Source organism: Chaetodon trifascialis, chromosome 7 (genome assembly GCF_039877785.1).
Source record: "Chaetodon trifascialis isolate fChaTrf1 chromosome 7, fChaTrf1.hap1, whole genome shotgun sequence".
Lineage (NCBI taxonomy): Eukaryota > Metazoa > Chordata > Actinopteri > Chaetodontiformes > Chaetodontidae > Chaetodon > Chaetodon trifascialis.
The window spans coordinates 3,809,066-3,829,953 of record NC_092062.1 but is presented as its reverse complement, the minus strand read 5'-3'; the positions used below and the strand labels follow the sequence as shown (position 1 = coordinate 3,829,953).

At 40.4% G+C, this 20,888-nt stretch overlaps 1 protein-coding gene across 4 annotated transcripts in view; it reads left to right on the top strand.

Moving 5' to 3' along the window:
* grik2 (glutamate receptor, ionotropic, kainate 2) overlaps positions 1–20,888 on the top strand; it is a 325,805-nt gene that overhangs the window by 219,647 nt on the left and 85,270 nt on the right. For all 4 annotated transcript variants that reach the window (XR_011602371.1, XM_070967098.1, XM_070967096.1 and 1 more), the window contains exon 11: positions 17,124–17,330. Coding sequence is in view for 3 of the 4 variants with exons in the window: in XM_070967098.1 (XP_070823199.1) it covers positions 17,124–17,330 (207 nt within the window). In the remaining variant the exon portion in view is untranslated. The remainder of the gene's footprint in view (positions 1–17,123; positions 17,331–20,888) is intronic.

Here is a 20,888-nt window from a genome sequence, read left to right as displayed (position 1 = left end):
TGATTATTTTTAAAGCTGATATGAGATGTGTGTGTAAAAGTTTTATATAATAAAATCTGTCAGGCTACTGTAAATTAGCCTATGATACAAAGAATATCTATACCTATGAGAGGATATACAGTAGAGACCTATACTCCACAATTGGACCTCTGTTAAATTTCATCGTTAAGACCCAAAGGGCAAAAAGAGGGAGAGAACGAGAGAGATTGCGTTTATGTAGGCTACTTGATGAAGCTTTATTGTTTTGCTGCTATTCAACAAGAGACATGTTTTTCTCTGTTTACTTAGCTAATAGTACAAAACTTCACACTTCTGTACATGGGAGACAGAGCTGCTCTGCTCCAGTTTAGCACCTTGGACAGTTCAGTGGGCACAATCCTCCCGATACAGCACAGCTATTGAAATGAAATGTCAGACAAATTGAATAAGTTTATGTTCAGAAATTCCTTACACAACCCCAATCATAAGATTGTATGATAGATAATAAGATAATATGCCACAGTGGCATACTGTCTTACTAGCAGCAGAAGATGGAATCTTCTGGGTTTTGAGTTAAACGCATTGATTATGTCATCATAATCTGAACTGTCAATCATTTCTTTTTCAAATGACAAAAGTGTCAAGTTTTTGAGGCGTCCAGTCAGCATGGATGATCTCAGGCGTGTCTAGATCCTGTTTGTTGCGGAGAAAAGTCTCTTGACGCTGCAGGAGGTGAAAGTGAGCGCCTCAACAGACTGTTCATATTGGGAAAAATGTCCAAGGGGCAGCTGTCCAGTATTTCCATCAGTGCTGGGAAGTTGTCCCGATGTCTCGAGTGAACAGAGTATGATTGGCGTCAGCTATTTCAATCCCAAACAAGTCACATGGAGCCTTTAAAATGTCTTTGTCACCAAAAGTGGCAGATCAAGGTGCAAAAGAGGCCGATGCTGTCATGACTCCATATGTGTCCTCTTTAAATCAGCGGTTTTAACTCTAATGTCTGCCTGTCCAGAATACAGTTCCACAGAGCTTTTAAATCATTGTTACTTTTGATAGTCCAATATTGTGGTGACAATGGAAGTGTGAAACTTTGGAGGCAGCTTGCGCTCACGAGAGGCAGCCACATCCCAGTTAGCTATCCATTAACTCTTCGGTCTGTCTCAGGACTTTTTCAAAGTCGCGATCTGAATCATCCCGGAAAGTTGCATATGTAGCATTCAGGGTTGCTAGAACGGATATGCAGTCTGTACACATAGTGTTGAGCTCTGCAGCCCCTTTGTGGCAAAATCACTGATATGAAAGAGTTTGCAAAATACTAGGAGCATGAAAACAAACTTTTTCGTTTGCATTTGTTGCAACAGTTGTTCTGCTTCTATTTTAGTTTGTCCACTCATTTCTGCACATTCAGCTGGAGCCTCCAGTAACACATCCAACAATTTCAGTATCTTGTGCACTGACCCAGATTTTGAGCTCCATCTGGTATCACTCGGTCACTCCACTTCCATGCTCTGACGGTCGGGTTTCATTTCTTTTTGGATCTCAATAAACTGAACGTGCCACTGAGCCCCCGTGAAGAAACTGTGTATTTGATTCACAACGTCAAAAAAGATGCTGACATGCACGGATTCTTTGGCTGCACTGCACCACACCAAGGTAAGCCGATGAGAGTTACAGTGTACATAAATGGCTTTCAGGAAATTTTCTCTCAGGACAACCTGAACCCCGCCCCTGTGCCCCAACATGACAGATGCTCCATCAAAACAGAACCCGACACAGAGTAGGATCCAGTTCAAGTGGATGAAGGACCTCTAGGATCTTCTGTGATAGTCTCTTGGCAGACAAATCCACTGCCTCGACAAAGCCCACTGCCCGCTCTTTGATCACTCCTCCATAAATGAATCTGACACAAACAGCAACTAACTCTCATTTCGCCTGATCTTTATACTCATTTGCAAGTATTGCAAAATATTTCCATGCAGTTCAGCCTTCATCTTACAAAGCAGGATCAATGCTGCAGCCTCAAGCAGCTCATCCTGAACCTGGTGGCTCATCAATGTGGCATTTCGTGGCAGTTCCTTCAGTCGGTTTTCAATTTCTGGTGCATATTTTGACACAAACTTAAAAAGCTCCAAAAAAATTACCCTTGTTGAGCACGTCCTCGGTTTCTCTGTGGCCCGTGAGTGGGATTTCAAGCTTGGCACACAACATAGCAATGTCCAGGACAACCTTAACATGTTCCCGGTTTCTATTCACAAATGCACATCACCGTGCAGCTGGTTCAACACTGTTTTGTGGCTTTGCAGTCCGTGGCTGCCCCTGAATGATGCCAGTTTTGTTAGTGCATGCAACTTACTACACTCATATTTGTTGCAGGCATCTCCGAGATGTTTCCAGTTTTTGTAGCCACCTCTTATAAAAGTAGTCTCTGTGTGCATCTCCGGAAAATATCTGCAAGCTTTACAAAACACTGCATCTTGTTCTTTACTGTACTCCATTTGTACTTCCCATACCAGTTGGCATTGAATGACTGCGATTTTCCACCTATTACAGTAGCTGGGAATCTTATCAGCTTGGGTTGAGTGGCTGATAAATCCAAAGGTGTCCAGATCATGAGATACCGCCAGTGGCGATCTGTGGGTCGGAGCTAGTTCATTAGTACAAAAGTTAGTATGACTCTCCTGGGATGGCGATGAGGATGTTTTTCCTCATTCCCTGAGCCAATAAACACCTTATGATGACCAGCCTCTTTGAGCACAGCCTGGTTTGAATTTTCTTCAGTCTATAGACATGGATTTTTGAAAGAGTGGCTCAAAGATAACTGTTTAGCCATTGTTCAACAGCTGTATCCACCTGCCATACCATAATAACCCGCCTTCCGATCGCTGTTGAACTTAAGTGTTGAGAGACATCAGTCAATCATGTGAAAGATGTTCATTTTTATTCTTTGTGTAGGCTATATTCAATTCTAAATGTTCAATAAAAAAAAAACAAAAAAACAAAAAAAAACAATGAAACTTTTAAAGCAAATTCTATATATATCATGAATCTCACTCAATGTCAATCATAGCTCTGCTCCTGTATCCAGGTCTGAGTCCATGCTGGCCAGATATTTTTGTTAAGAAGAATTAGATCTCAGACTCAAAAGCAGGACAGAGAGCTCTTGCAAACAAACTTAGAGTGTGGCTGTAGCATTAGTGCCACATTGGCAAACTGAATGATCTGGTGAAGACTAAAAAGAAGAGCTGGTGTATATATTAGTGCTGTCAATCGATTAAAATACTTAATCGTGATTAATCTCAAGAATGTCATAGTTAACTCGCGATTAATTGCAAATTAATGGCACATTTTCATCTATTCCAAATGTCCCTTGAATTATCAATTTAATACTGTTATCAACATGGAAAAGTGGATAGGCTTGCTTTGTGCAAATGTTTTTTAATTGAAAACAAGGTGTAGTGTTATATTTCACACTAACATTCTCACTTTGAGCAGTCATTCACATTTAAATGAATCGAATCTCACACAATTTAACACTGTCAATAAACAGATGACAAAAAATAAATACTTGGTTACAAAAAAGTCCCTTCAACAACCCTTTTTAAGGAATCAAAACAGGGTGATACAAAATAAAGTCACAAAGCGCACATCATTGTAAACTAGGACTCAGGCTATAGTGCAGTTAAACCATGGCTTAAACTTTCCTTTCTTAAGTTTCCTTTGAACATACAAGCAGTCAGACTATAATGCTCCTCTATTTATTCAACCCAGCCTCTTATTTCTCTCCAGAAAGAATGAACTTTACTTGGCTATGGCTGCAGTAAGCTTGTTTTTAGTTGCGGTGTCCATATGCCTCTGTCGAAAGCCATCCATTGTTGCCTGGTTTTGACAAGGAGGCGGCAGAGAATTCGTATTCGCCATGTGTTTGGCCATCAAGTGGTATTTCAGACTGGATGTGCTGCGGTGATAATGTAGTTCACACTGACAATACACACAGATAACTTTGGTCTTGTCAGTCGACCCATCTGGCAACTTTTTGAAACTAAACTTTCCATTCAGAATCTTGTTCGCATCCATTCCAGCGTTTCGCACTTGACATGCACACAAACCGGTAGCCTACTCTTTCACAGCTAGCGAAACACATGCGTGGGGCGTGCCTATAGTTTTGTTTCCGGTTTCCAATCAGATCCTGTAGTTTTTGTAAAGTTACTAGCAGTGGCCACAGTTTATAAAAAACTACAAGTTCACTAGGTCACAAAGAGCGTTTAACGCATGGGAGCAATGTCAACACCTTCATGGCTCCCACCCCCCTCCTTCCTTTGTTCTTTTGTCGCAGTGTAGCATGGAAGGTTGTTGCCCCCCCCCCCCCGCCCCCCCCATGGGGGACTAATAAAGGGATTCTGATTCTGATTCTTATTCTGATAACGCAATATTTTTGACAGCACTTGTGTGTGTGTGTGTGTGTGTGTGTGTGTGTGTGTGTGTGTGTGTGTGTGTGTGTGTGTGTACATATATATACTGCAGGAGTTTCATAAGTGGATGGGTTGTAGGTGTGCTGTTTGACTGTAAGTAGGAGACAGGGAGGGGCAGGAGGGAATGGAAAGCCATGGCCGGACAAAGACGGAGAGTGAGAACAAACACGAAACCAACAAAAAATACAAGGGAGGGGTAACCAGCAGAAATGCAAGGAATGAGGGAGAAGCCATGAGAGTTGCACGAATTATTATGCAAATGACTTTCAACCTGAAAAGAAAACATAAACAAAAAATAAATAAAGTTTTTTTTTTTTTTGTCACACAGTGACAGGACATACAGAGGGAAAAGGAATGCAATTGGTAGCCAATGGAAGCCTTATCTGACTGTCCTCATCAATTAAGTCAGATTTGTATTTGATCAACAGGGTGTGCTACTAAGTGAGATTAATGGATTAGTGAGGTATTTTGAGTTTAAATCCACAGATTTCAATGTCATGGAGGTGGCTCCTGATTGCAGTTACCTAGCTAGATTGCCATGGTAACTCATGCTGGACACCTGATCTGCTCCAGAGGGGGTTCTGTTCAGTGTTTAAGATTTAAGTTGGTTATAAAAAGTGCTACCTTTCCACCATTCTGACATTCTCTATGAGCAATAAAGATTCTAAATTGCGGGAATACACAGAATACACAGAACTCTATGCATTGTGTTGTGGGTTTTTGCCACAACACGATGACCTACATGCATTCATTTGGTGACGCAGAAATGTTTTTTCCCCATTTGCTTCAGGTAACATTAACGCTTGAAATTTTACACAGCATATCATCCTCTGAAAGAATGATGAATGTACAGCAACTATAGACCACTTTGGATTATGTGTCTATGCTTGTTCTTGCCAGGTTTGTTTTACACTGCTGGTACTGCACCAATCAGAATAATGATTAGGACAGTGTCAGACCTAAATACAATTCTTGAGCATAATGTTTAAGTATGCTTTATCAAGTTTAACAGCTCTCTACAATGTGCAGTTGTCACATTATAATTACTGAGGGCGCAGTGAGTGGTAGAATACATAGTGTATATTAGCTTACACATTTATATGATTCTGCCAGCATTCCTCTCTTGCCTTATTTGCAGCAAAACAGCTGCTTTTTAATGAAATATTTTCCTAGAAGAAGAATTGGAGGGACAATCCCTCACATGCATACAAACGCCATGCAATTGGTGAAACTTGTCCTCTACATTTATCCCATCCTGGTCGTCCTTCCTCCGCGGCAGACCAGGAGTGGTGGGCTGCCATCCGACTGGCGCCTGGGGACCCAGTTCCTGTTTGTCACCATTGGTCAGGTGGTGATCTTCTTATCCCATTATAATGTTTTGTTCCATTAGACTGTAATAGGTGGCATGCGATAGGTCCATTTTGTGTGGAAGTTGACTCAAATGATGCATCAAACACCCCCTTTTTCAGGGAATGCACACCCAGACTGATGAAGAAAAATGTGGATGGAAAAAGTGTATAATTAGCATCTTGCTACCCATGCTGGCATGACACAAAATCCCTGACTGGGGTTTTAAGTTCTGTCAAGGCAGCTCATGCAAAGAAAGCCTGGCTATGTCAAACTTGCTTTGTAGTAGACCCCTCAGGCTTTTGGTAAAAAAGTAACACACTTAGCCATTTGGTAAACGGGAACCTGCTCTCTGTAGTTCACTGATGTTATCTAACAGGATTTCTGAGTAATAAAGTCAGCAAAATTCAAACACTTGCTTCTTGCTGCCATTTTGGGCTGTGCAAATTGAATATTGCAGCTTTAAATGTCTGTTCATAGCCAAATCAAATTGTAACGGTGCTTTATGTGAGACCAATTATAGAAGGCTAGAACAGCTCTCAGTCATAAAAGACTTCAAACCCTCCAAAGATGTCATTATTTTTAAGCTTTTCCTATTGAAAATTCCTTCAGTGCTTTGCCTGTGCTGCCCTTTCTGTTTAGAACACTTTCTGGGGATGCTGCTCTCCAACTAAATTGAAGTAGAGTACCCCAAAGCACTGCACTCTCAAATTGCCGGTTGACTTCACCACTTTGGAGGACTCAAATTTGGTGGGAGCAGACTCAGGCAGAGAAAATTGACTGATTGATTGTCCAATAAGATTGCATGGTTTACGGCTCTGCCTCTTCTCAACCAATTTATCAGGTGTATTGTTTTATTGTTTCTCTTGCCAGTGGTGCCAAAACCAAGAAATTCAGACAGAACTGTGAGAAGAAGCAGTAAATTTAAAATCTGTCTGATCTGCATTCTTTGCAGCAATAGTTTTTCTCCATCTGGCTAGCTGTTTTCCCCAGCAGCCAGTATTTATGCTAAGCTAAGCTAATCAACTCCTAACTCAAACTTGGTACTTAACTCAGAGATACGAGAGTGGTATTGATCGTCTCATCTAATCCTCTGCAATAAAGTGAGTTGCATATATGCATATTTCCCCTATCACTTCAAATATGTCACTAAGTTTACAATTTGTGAGTGGTGTACACAGTGGGCCTGTTAACAAAAAAATTTTAATTAATTAATGTACCATAAACTTATTGCTAAATGGATGATCTGGGGCTGTTGATTTTCTGTTGCTGAGCAATCTTGTGTAACCTGTGTGCTTACCATACTTACCGTGCTTGTGTGTGTAAACATATGCATGCCTGTACTCCTGCAGTAGGCACAGACTGTATGCCATATAAGAACCATGACAGTGGAGGGAACTTGTCAAAGCAAGCCAAATTAAAGTCAAATATGATCCTGTTATTGAGGAGGCAAGCGTAAAAATAACAATATCAAGTAAATTGTGGGTTGTCATTATTTATCGTGGGCCTTCTTTCCTTCCACGCATGCTGTGAAGTGATTGGATTGCAGTTATTAGCAAAGACTCTCTGCGGCAGTAATTGCCATATCAGGATTGAGTCATGGGGAGATGTGTGATGGCTGTGAGCAGTGAGGAAAAGAAGGGAGGGCTGACAATAATTGGGTTTGTTACATTTGATTGATGCACACTTTCATCCAGCTTCTCATCATTTTCTCCGGGATTATGTACTATAAAACATGATGTAATTACTGTTGAGATCTTGGCCTATCAACAGTTTATCTACTTTGGAAATCACTCCCATGATGTTGTGATGGAAATGAAGTACCTTTAGGCTAATGGCTGGAGCTGCAGATAATATACTGTGTAATGTCTTAAAGAGAGCATGGAGCAGGCCTGCTTCCATTTGCACAGAAACAACCCCTGTTTCATTAGTCGCTGCAGGAGAATAGAGCTACCTGCACACTGCTCTAAAATACAAAGTAATGTACAAACTCAGGATTAGTTGCAAAATATCATACTGTAGATTTAACTGACTTTTTTCTCTAGTGGAAAGATAAGATACCCAGAATAAAAGATACCCAGCAGTAGCAGTCCAGACAGTCTGGGGGCAGCAAGTGCCTCATTGCAGGCATCACATATGATAATAAAATATCTGTTGTCGTGTTAGCCTTTGAAAGCAGATCAAATCATCATTTGTTAATTCCTAGTGAATCTCTCAAACAGCTATTGTTATGTTTGCCAATAAGTCCTCAAAACTAAACAACTAAATATGATGTATGTCATGCCTTCCAAAACTAACCACATTTTGATCTGATGCCACTGAGCAGGACAACATGGAGGGCTCTATTTTCGACTCCGCTGCTGGCGCAGTAGTATTTTCGAGCGGTGCAGGCAGGCGCACGGCGCACTTGGTATTGGCGTTGACAGCTCGCCTCCTCAGACCTGGTCAACTCTGTGTGCCAGCGGCGCAAGTGGATTTTCGTAAACCGGCGGAGTCGTGCGCTCACGTCACCAACACCTCACAGTCAGGTTTCCACAGTGTCTGGCATTTCACTGCGATCAATAATTAGCAACAGCTGCAATTCAATGCAACTATCTGAGTCAGCACATACAGTCAGACCTAAATTTGTATATTTTGATCAGTATCTCATCTGACCACATCGCAAGCGCACGTTCGGCACGCGTAATGGTCACTCAACCTGACTGAATGTACACAGGTGAAACAGGGATGTCTGATGATCTGTGACTCAAATTGCCTGGTGACAAACGTATATGCCACTTTCCCCGGGTCGGCACATGACTCGTTCATCCTGGCGAATTCTAGCATCCCTACAGTCTTTCAGGGGGACACCTCTCTGGGTGTGTGGCTGCTAGGTGATAAGGGCTATCCACTGAAAACATGGTTGATGATGCCATATATCACACCGTCAACAAGACGGCAGCGTGGTTTTAACAGTGTTTTCAGCAGTGCTCAGTCAGTCATCAAACGCACACTGCGATCAATAATTAGCAACAGTGGCGATTCAATGTAACTGTCTGGGTCAGCACATACAGTCAGACCTATATTTTGATCAGTATCTCATCTGACCACATCGTAATGGTCACTCACCCTGACCGAATGTACACAGGTGAAACAGGGATGCGAACTAATCAATTAACATCGCTGTGCCAACCAGAAACAGCCGTGGCATCCTACAGAGCATATATACTGCATCTATCTCAGAGCACTCGAGAGACAGAGAGAGACAGACACATGGAAAAACGTAAGTGATGATGTTGTCCGCTATTACCCACGTCATTTCATTCCAAATACAAATGTTATCATTGTAATGCTTAACATTATCTACAAAGATGGAGTACATCATTGCTTTGAGGAGGAGGAGGAGGATTTACCATCTAAGGACCTCATATTTAGACATCAGAATCAGAATCAGAAATCCTTTATTTATCCCCGAGGGGAAATTGTTTTTATTGCAGTGCCCCTTACAAGAATAGAATTAGAATAAAATTAGAGAAGAAAGAAAATAGAGAGAACTATATACATAAAAACAAATATAAAAACAAAATATTTATATTGAGAATATATATATAAACAAAATATACCACAAAATAGAGAACAGAATATAAAACAATATATATACTGAGAAAAAAATAAACATTATATACAAACGGGTGTACAAAGTAATACAAACGGATATCATGAGACATGAGTGAGTTTGGGCGTTGGACACTTTCCTGCGTGGGCTCAGTCATCCTCGAAACTTGCCATGCGCCTCGCCAGCGGCGTTCTTAAAGGTGAAGCGAGGAGCTGCTGTGATTGGTGAAGATTTGACTCGGCTGTGTCAAACCCACTCCACGCCTTCTCCCCTCCCTCCTTCTGAATTGCGCCGCTGTGGGACTGAGATGAGAAAGAGGAGGAGATGCGCCGGCGGCGCAGTGGACGAAGATACCAAAGGGAGAGAGAGAGAGAGAGAGAGAGAGAGAGAGAGAGAGAGAGAGAGAGAGAGAGAGAGAGAGAGAGAGAGAGAGAGAGGCAGTAAACCTTTAATTAATTAAATGTTTGGCTGAAAAACAAAACAAACGTCTGGTCTCAGATCAAGTCCATTTGCCTGTCAGTATTCAGGGCAAGTGTTCTTAGACGAGATGTGAGGAAATGCAACCAAGCTGGTGCCAGAGCAAATGGGCCTTCTTGACTGTGTCACACTCAGGAAAGAGGAAGGAAGGAAAAAGATGCATAAATAGGACCAGTTGCATTAATTATGGATCATGCTGATGAATCGGTATTGTAAGGGCTCATTAAATTAGATGACAGAGGTACCAAACATGTTGGCGTAACATATCCTGGCAGTTATGTGTTGTGTGTTTGATTACTGATTAATTGGCCCCTGAATAGCCTTGAATTTGTGCAAATTGTCATGGATCCTTATCTATCTATCTATCTATCTATCTATCTATCTATCTATCTATCTATCTATCTATCTATCTATCTATCTATCTATCTATCTATCTATCTATCTATGTTATATTTAAGCCAATAGGCAGTCTTCCATCACACCATGCTGAGAGCACCTGGATGATTTTCTTTGTTCTCTGCAACAGCTACAGTGCATGGGAGAGAATCAATAATACTAAAATAAATGTTTAAAAATGACTCAAATAAGGCAGTATCATTTGTTTTTTCTAAGGCACAAAATCCATTGTTTTTAATTTGTTGGAGAGGAACAGGCTTGATTTTGTGTTTAAGGAGAGTCTGCAGAGACATGGAAGTGGTATAGCTTTAATTAGGTTTTCTTTACAGAGATACTTGGCTTTTCTTTCACTCTCTGTTTTTAATTAAAGATGCCCCGGCCTTCGTCTGCAGCCAGCCTCCCTGCAGGAGTTAGGAGGGAGTGTGTGTATTTGTGTTTGTATGTGTATGTGTATTCAGGTGGCAGGGTAGGGAGTAACACCTAGAAGACCCTACACATGCATGTATCTAACCTGATACTCATACCATCATACTGACCCATATAGAGTATTGAATATGTCATTTATTTTCAATACAGCTAAATAATTTGATTGTATTTCACAAAGCCTATTCATGAGACTATTTTAAATGTCACTCACTGTAATAGCTTGTTACATACTAGACAATTACAACAAACAAATAGTAAGCTATGATAATATTTTTGACCAAAAAAAACCCCACAAAAACAAATAAAAATAAAGTCTAGGTTTGCCTCGTTGAAACAAAAATTTAAACAAAATGTCTGCTTTGAAAAAGATCTTGAGCAGTAATAAACTCAAAGCCTGTTTCATCAGGTTCGGTGACTCACAGTGGACTAAAAGAACAATCAAAACTGATGCAGAAAATCAAAAGCTATCCTTCTGTTTAGTCCTTATATGCTTCTTTCTATGAAGAAGTTTCACAGCATCAGCTGTTTTTTTATAAGCAGAATAAAAGAGACCATTTCAAAAGTGTGATATGCTAATGTAGGAACAGAACATGATTATGTTTGTATGTTGCACAGAGAAAATATGAAATTACCGTGGTTAAAGTGGAATTAAAGTGGAAAAATGTCCATTAATTTTTATTATTTTAAATGTATTTTATCAACTGATTAGCTCCATTGTAACAGGCAATGACATTATCCTCCTAAATCAATTTATGTTATTTAGCACGCTGTATTATTTACTGTAATAACATTTGTTGTCTCGGGCACCATAATGAACATTGCACACATAGTGCATCAGCAACAAATGTGCTATATGTAATCTTATTGGGCAATGTGCTCTTGTGTCAGATTATGTACTTCACTGTGCCTGTGCTGATATGATTAATTGGGATTAAAGCATGTGAATAGTAGCTGGAGAACCACATTGAATCAAACTATGCCATCAAAAATTCTTATGAACAGCGTCTCTTTTGAAGATGAGTCTTAAAAAACAGACATTTCTAAATCTCTGTTGGTCCATGTTGCCCTGAATCAAACCAGAATAAACAAAGGGCATGAATTATTGCATAACTTGGTGCAGGAGAGGCTTTGGAGCTGACTGATAATCAGATTTAGATCAGTACAGCACAAACCAAATTGTTAGTTATCTACTCTTCTGCCATTGCACCACAATGTCTAACCAAGTCTCTTAAATTCTAAGTAAAAGCTTTGAGTTTTGGAGTATTTTGTAAAATGTACGAAGACTTGAAAGAAGAAGAAGAATGTATTATTAAAAGTGACCATTCCCATGTTGTAACTACCTACATTTAAAAATGTTTCAGCCCTTCCAAACACCATTTCCAGTTCCACAGATGAAAGATAAAAGCTTCTGTAATGTCCAGGAACAATCACAGGTGTTGCTGATTGTTCCAGTGACAGTTGCTCTTAGTTAATGTGCAGAGCTACTGTTCATGATAATTACTGTCTTTCACAGTTGACAGAAGGTGAGAGGTCATAAGATGCTAATGTGCTCACAATAGCTTCTTTGTGCTCTACATGCATGAACAGTTGTTTCACCAGTCAACATGGCAGCAAATAGAGACTGCGAGAAAATGGTCAAATAATAAACAGAGGAATTAAATTCTAATTTAAAGGGGCTGAGGAGGGATTTAGAATTGAATATAAGGTCTCCCTCCTCACCCAGCAGTGCATCTACAGTCACGCCCCCCTTTATCTACAGGAACTCCTCACCCCCCAAACTTCCTCACGCACCCTCCGATCAGCAACAGCTCATCACCAACACTCTCCAAGCCCCCAGAACCAAACTCCGCAGCATGGGTGACCGGCATTTTCCTCTGCATATATTTTGATCCGTATCTCATGTGACCACGGCACGCGTAATGGTCACTCAGCCTGACCGAATGTACACAGGTGAAACAGGGATGTTTGGTGATCTGTGAATCAAATTGCCTGGTGACGAATGTGTATGCTACTTTCCCCGGGTCAGCACATGACTCGTTCATTGTGGCGAATTCTAGCATCCCTACAGTCTCTCAGGGGGACACCCCTCTGGATGGGTGGCTGCTAGGTGATAACAGCTATCCACTGAAAACGTGGCTGATAACGCCATATATCACACCGTCAACAAGACGGCAGCTTGGTTTTAACAGTGTTTTCAGCAGTGCTCGGTCAGTCATTGAACGCATACTGCGATCAATAATTAGCAACAGCCACGATTCAATGCAACTATCTGAGTCAGCACATACAGTCAGACCTATATTTATATATTTTGATCAGTATCTCATCTGATCACATCGCAAGCACGTTCGGCACGCGTAATGGTCGCTCACCCTGACCGAATGTACACAGGTGAAACAGGGATGCGAACTAATCAGTTAACGTTGCTGTGCCAACCAGAAACAGCCGTGGCATCCTACAGAGCATATATACTGCATCTATCAGAGCACTCGAGAGACAGAGAGAGACAGACACATGGAAAAAACGTAAGTGATGATCGTTGTCCGCGAATATAAATGTTATCATTGTAATGCTTAACATTATCTACAAAGATGAAGTACATCATTGCTTTGAGGAGGATGAGGAGGATTTACCATCTAAGGACCTCATATTTAGACATCAGAATCAGAATCAGAAATCTTTTATTTATCCCCGAGGGGAAATTGTTTTTGTAGCAGTGAACCTTACAAGACTAAAATTAGAATAAAATTAGAAAAGAAAGAAAAGAAAGAGAACTATATATATAAAAAGCAAATATAAAAACAAAATATTTATATTGAGAATATATATATAAACAAAATATACCACAACATATAGAACAGAATAGAAAACAATATATATATACTGAGAAAAAAATAAACAGTATATACAAACGGATGTCATGAGACATGAGTGACGTCAGTCTCCTCCTGGGAGAAGTTTGGGCGTCGGACACTTTCCTGTGGGGTCTCAGTCATCCTCAAAACTTGCCATGCGCCTCGCCAGTGGCGCTCTTAAAAGTGAGGCAAGGAGCTGCTGTGATTGGTGAAGATTTGACTCGGCTGTGTCTCACCTTTAAGAATGCCTGGCGAGGCGCATGGCAAGTTTCGAGGATGACTGAGACCCCACAGGAAAGTGTCCGACGCCCAAACTTCTCCCAGGAGGAGACTGACGTCACTCATGTCTCATGACATCCGTTTGTATTACTTGCACACCTGTTTGTATATACTATTTTTTTCTCTCTCTCTCTCTCTCTATTGTTTTCTATTTTGTTCTATATTTTGTGGTATATTTTGTTTATATATATGTGTGTGTGTGTGTGTGTGTGTGTGTGTGTGTGTGTGGGTTGGGGACCCACTTTCTACATGGAATATCTTATATGACAGTGCTTAATGTGATAAATTCTCATATAATCATTTGTGGGTTTTGGATATATCACTGTAGTCTTACTCAATGACATCGATGCTCATGACAGCAACATTCACTTTAGGCTTGGAAAGCTGGATTTGAATTACTCACTTAGGAGATAGAGGATATAAAGTTGAAGAGTGACATTTTTTATTGCCTCACAGCAAATATCTAACAACGCTAGCGCAGTTTTTAAAAATAAAATACAACAACAAAACCCTTTCAAAATAATAAACAGAATAAAAGTGCAATGAAAGTGTCCCTTCTTTTGGGTAAAAGCAGAGATCAGTTCCTTGTGAAATTCTCTTTGGAGAAAAGGAGATCAGAGTTCCCTTTAACTTGTGTGTGCACACTGCTCCTATGACTACCCTGGTAGGTTTTTGGAGTGTGTTGTGTCTTATCTGTATCTGAGTGAATGGACTGAATCTGAGTGAATGTGTCCAGTCTGTCCTCAGTCAGCTCTCTGGTCCTGGCTCGCCACTGTTACCAACTGGCTCAAGGTTGGCAACAAAGGGGAGGCCACTCACAGATATATAAGTCAAAAGTCCAAACGCAAACAAATAAGCAAAAGTAATAACTGATGTCATGTGTAAGTAGGAAGGGTATCAGTCATGTTAGGAGTGTATGGGTGGGTGAACATGGTGTAAGGTGCAGCAAACCAAACAAAGGGAAACAGGCTGAAGAGGCTGCAGCAGGCCCAGCTGGGAGAGAGTGTGTGACCAAAAGGACGGACCTTTAGAACCTCTGCAAGCACAACCCAGAACTGGAGGTTCCAGCAGGCACTCCCTCCCAGCTCCACCTCCCAGCCAACTCCCAGTAACTGCAAGAGAGAGAGAGAGCAGAGTGAGACACAGGCAGGCAGACTGAATATGGTCGTCACATCACCTAACCCAATGCTTGCGTTAGCCTAACAACTAGCACCATGCGCGATTATCATTAGCTCGCGGCTAACATCATTAGCGATCCTTTTCTCATCTTTTTAAACAGTTAACATTGTTGTTAACTGTTTAGTCTGTACCAGAGTAGTATCAAAAGCTCTATGCCTCCGATTGGTTTAGAGAAAATATCGGTAAACAACGATATGGTGTAATTAGCAACTACTTAATATCAACAATCAACATGGAGTTCTAGCGTCTTAGCAAGCAGTGGCTACACTTTCTGAAGTTCACAGTAAGAGAGCTCACTCAATGAAAGCGGCTCCTCTGTTCAGCAAGACAAACAGGACTTCGTCATAACAAACAAGCCACTTATTAACATACGAAATTTGAGGATTAATCATTGATTTATGATTTTTATGGCGTTTTTCATTACGGGGGAATCTTCAGTTTGCTCAGTGTGCGCTCTATGTTGTCTTTACAGTGAGGTACAGAGTGGGTGCGTCACCCTCTGGCGGGCATGGAACTACACCTCTAAACTACATGTATGGGTTTAGTAACCATAATTTTTCTGTGGGTTACATCACCTTTGAAGGAAAATCACATAGTATAGGTATGTGTGTCTCTTTTTACACATGTCACACTGGAAGTGTTAACAATTCTACATGTGATTTTTGGAACAAAAACTCCACACGAGGTGTGAAACATCATTTCACATAGGGTTAACTGCCATTATATATAGATTTTCAAACATTTCATGAGTGAAATGTCATACAGTACATCACATTAATTTATCTCTCATATTACATTACAGCACATTATTACGTCACAGATATTTGTGGATTTTGGATATTTCACGTGTTGGCAATTCACAAGATATAGCAACAAAATGTTATTTAAAATAGAATTTCAGTTCAAGACACCAGCTTCACTTGGCCTTTTAGTCATAAAAAAATCAACATCATCTATGAAACTTCATTGTATACGTGAAACGTGATGTAGTACATGGATTCATGGATGTCTTATGTGTTATGTTTATAAGAAAGAAAAAATAATTACCTAAAAATATTATTATTGTCATTATTATTATTATTATTATAGAGACAAATAGTGGGGGTTCACAAAGATATGGTTTTATATTTATATTTGAATTAGATATATTAAGAAAACAGTCACACTGTTCTGTCCTTGTTGCTCCATAATTTAACACTTCTGTCCTCACAATATCATCATATCACAGTTACAAGGCAATTTTTTTAATATACTGCAAAAACAACACACACACACACACACACACACACACACACACACACACACACACACACACACACACACATGTCTGCATTCTCTTCAAACTCCAGCCAGCAGAATATGACAAAGCTGTTAGCAATCTTAAATGATTTTTTTTTTTTTTTTCAGTCATGGCACAGTTGTACTATAAACAACACCTTCTTGACAATATATTTTTGGATTTATGTGTCTTAGAGAGACAAGGGAGTCATGGAAATGAGGGACGTGTGGTGAAAATGAGCGTCTAAGGCTAACAAAGACAGATGGTGTGTGGAGCAGAGGTATAGAAGGGAGGAGGCAGGAGGAGGAGGAAACGGAGAGAAGCGGGGGAAAGAGAGGAGAAGGACATGGCAAAGGAGATGCTCAGTGGGCAGGAGGGAGGAAAAAAGCCATATGAAAGAAGACATTAGTAATCACCCCAGCTGTTTGTGTGAACAGAGCTGATGCACCGGCTCTTGCTCTCTCTTTTTGTGTCTGTCTATCAGCATCTCTTATCTTATTGACAAAGCATGCGGTGCCCTGAAAGCTGGGCCTGGGCCCAAAGCCAGCCTGCTGAGCCTGAGAGGAGCACAGAGTCATTGATATGGGGGATTATCTCTTATTATGGTTATGCCTCACTTTGCACCCACCCCACCTCACATCATAGGACTGGGACTGCTGGCAAGCACACACACAAATACAGCGGCTTTACACATGCTTTACTAGCTGAGTCAGTGTGTGTTTGGGCTTGCACAGCTCAAAAGCCTATCTCACACATCAGACACCCTCTCCGATAGGCCTTATCAGTAGGTAAAAGATGCCAAGTGCTGCAGAGACTCATTCCTCTTCCACTATTTCACCTGACAGGAAGAGCCATATGTGATGTTCAAGAAATCTGACAAGCCGCTGTACGGGAACGACCGCTTTGAGGGCTATTGCATAGACCTGCTGAGAGAGCTGGCCAACATCCTGGGCTTCACGTATGAGGTTCACCTGGTGGAAGATGGAAAATATGGTGCCCAGGATGAGAACACAGGCCAGTGGAATGGCATTGTCAAGGAGCTAATGGACCACGTGAGTCTCTAAATATCATTATTAAAGGGGTGTATGAATGTGATCCCAACAAACAGATACCAATTTACACTCATCTTTAGAGGATCATTCCAGTTCACACAGTATGGGCATTATATTCATAGTTTGAGCATACCAAGGTAATATGGTGAAATTTGAGAAAAACTCATGAAGACCCACAGCAAGAAACAATAGGAGTCAGATGATCAGACAGGTTATAAACACCAGTTTCTTGTTTGGAAAACTGATGCTGTATCCCAGTTACCTACTATACACTAGCTGTCATAAATTGGAAGTTGTAATACCCAAGCTGGAATAAACCATAAACCACCAGCAATGTGAGCAAGCAGAGTAGAAGAAAGTAATACATAAAAAGCAGCCAGTAGCATGTTCAAGTAAAAAATATAAACTGAATGTAAAAACAGCTTTTTGGGGTTTTAGAAAATCTGTTTCGTGTCTATTACAATATTTATTGGTCAACAATGTTATTAAACTAAACATTCTGTCTAAATCCAAAAATAAACAAATGCCAGTCAGATTTTGTGTCAGGACAGTTTGTTGTAGTGCTGAAGCAATTCAGTCAATTTATCAATTAGTTGAGGGACAAAAGCATATTTTTAAATAGAACTGTTTTTAGATAGGGTTAGGGCAATGTTGAAGTCACTCAAAAAGCAAATTACCAAACACATCTTTTGGTTTGGACTGCTGGCTGGACGAAACAGGTAATTCACATAAGGAAAGATAAGCTTTATTGATCCAAGGCAGGGAAGTGTCACAGCAAAAAGGAGTGAAATAGATGCCTAGTATACATAACAGAAGGAGCCTTGAAAGCGTACTGTACACAGTACAGTGGATCGTGTATGTCGCCTTCTCTAAAAATGGCCATTTTTCTTCTCTCTCTCTCTCTCTCTCTCTCTCTCTCTCTCCCTCTCTCTCTCTCTTCACCTTAAGCATTGTATGATTTCTTGCTGAATGTTCAGAACAGGTTTTACAAATGTGCCAATTACCAAACCCGCTTTCTTTCTTTCTTTCTTTCTTTCTTTCTTTCTTTCTTTCTTTCTTTCTTTCTTTCTTATGTTTGGGTAGTTTCATTAGTGTTAACTCTCAACCACTATTATCATCCAAATGTTCAGTTGGACCAAGAATGCAGTGTCATGAGTATCACACTGAGAGACACATGAGGGATAGAAAATGAAAAAGACGGAGGTAACGACCAGCACTATTTGAGAGTACAGTGATGCGAGGATAGCATAGATTCTGATGTGACTTGTTTCCCCTACAGAGCTTATTAAAGCACACACACAAGCCCACACAATCAGCTCACAGTGTAGATCATTACAACAAACAAAGTCCCAGTTACAATAAACTGCATGGGGAGAAAAATATCGGGGGCTGCACAGCCAATAGTCAATATCTGACCCCATCAAAAGAAGCACCCACAAGGGGTCAAGTCTCCCTTAACTTCTCCAGACTTGTCTTCTGCTTCTGCTCTACATCAGTGGCTGTCATGACAGATATTCTGATCTTTAATGGGTGAAGGGCCCAATCCCCTGTGAGATGATGTTCAGAGTGGGTTTGCCCCACTTTTTGCGCAGGGTCCTGGTTTGACTTGGATGCTGATTGCAGCAGACTGGCCCTCAGAAGACTGGGGAGTGTGAGATTCATAGAGAAGAATTTTAGTTGTGGGAGAAATGCGGAATTGAGCTGAACAAGTTGAAAAGATCCTGTCAGAGGAATTTAGAAAAATATTCTTTGGTCTGTCTTATTCTCGAAGTAGAGTAAATGCATCCTGAGAGCAGTTTGGGCAAATTCAGAGATGCCTGATATCAGCAAGACTTTTCATGTATCACATCTGTGAGCAATGAGCTCAGTCAATTCATCCTCAAGTGATATATGGCAACCTTCTTAAGACAAAGAGGATATATCTTTGAGAAATGAACCACTTGACCTTGCTGTGAATGTTTAACATTTATAGTCACAATGCAACCCAAGATTTATTAACTGTCAACAGCACAACACGGTTTTCACCCCAGATATGATAACATGACTTTCCAGGGCTGGCTCTATACATCCCTTCTCCGTATCACTAAAGCACACATCTCACATGCAAGCATGACATGATGCCATATTATAAATAACTCTATAGAAACATGATGTTGATGTTAATTAAATATGGGAGTGTGTGCAGTTGCCTGTCTTCACAGTAGTAACACATTCAGTAAGCAAACCTTTTTGCACTGCAGGACCTTAACAAAACTTAACATTAGATGTAGCAACTGTCACGTTCTGCTTTTTTTTTCTACTTTCTTGGCCTTGTTTGGGTAAGAATTCCTTGAAGCACATTCTGGTATTGCTCAGGAGGTGATACCTAATATACAGTAAATTTCACATGGTTTCAGTGTTTGATGGAAATCCTGCCAAGCAGGTGTGGTCACATTACAACAAGGATAACCACATAAAACACAAGAGCAACCATCATTTTGCTACTGCATCTGTATCAACCAGACAGGAAAATAAGGAAAGGTTGTAAGACCATTATAGAAAAGAAAAAACTGAAAATGAAGACCAATGAAGAAAGTTTGTTCCCAAAAACAGTTACTCCTCAGTTGGATTTGGGGAGAAGAAGGCATTCAGAGGGAGCCAGATTAGTGGTTAGGAAAGACACTTTAAAGTATTGTAAGCCATTTGATTTCATTTTTAGCCGTAGACTGGTAGACCCCCAGTCTTCCTTTCCATAAACGAGTGTGTCTTGTGTTTATTTAAGTGTGAAAAAGTCAATAATGATAAAAGCACCACTCCTTACACTGTTATCTGACACATAACCACTTACTTCGCTATGAAAATGATGTAGTCAGTCCAGCTTTTTATGGCATATATTTAAATTGTACTGGTTTGTAAAATACAGTGGGTCTCCAACAAAGGAATAAAGCCTCAGGTGTGTGTTACTGGAAGCCAGTCATTATGAGTTGTTAAGTTCTTGCAGTGGAAAATGATTATAGATGTCTGAGAATTGTGACTACACCACACTGACACTAAGGGACAGGCAAAAACCTAGTTGCATGAGGCAAAATCTCAAGTTAATAGCTCCCTTAAATTCTCCACCCTTATTACAGTAACTGCCCACAGTGTCGATGTCAGAAGTATTTTCAGGCTTTCAAATGACACAAATGCAATGGCAACCAACCAACCAACCTAAACTCCTGAAGCTGAACGAAATATGAACAGATGATAATCTAAATGACACAGTAGTTGCTATGTGGGCTATAAGAGCTAAAAATATATCCTTCTTGTTAAACAGGGTAGGAAAAGTACAGTATAGCATTTTTGGTGAAGTTGTCACTATACCAGTAAGAATTTTCTGAGCAATTGTGCCATTGAGCACCAAAGAAAATAAATAAATGAATGCTTTGATTTAAGTTCCAGAGAGAGAAAGGTGAGTTTAAGTAGCAGGAGTATACTTGATGGGTGGAAAGAGAAAGAGGGCTTTAAATTTCTTGCTAAGTGCCTTGGGACAGACTCTGTAGTGTGTAAAGACCCTGTTTTCTTAATTTGATTGCCTCT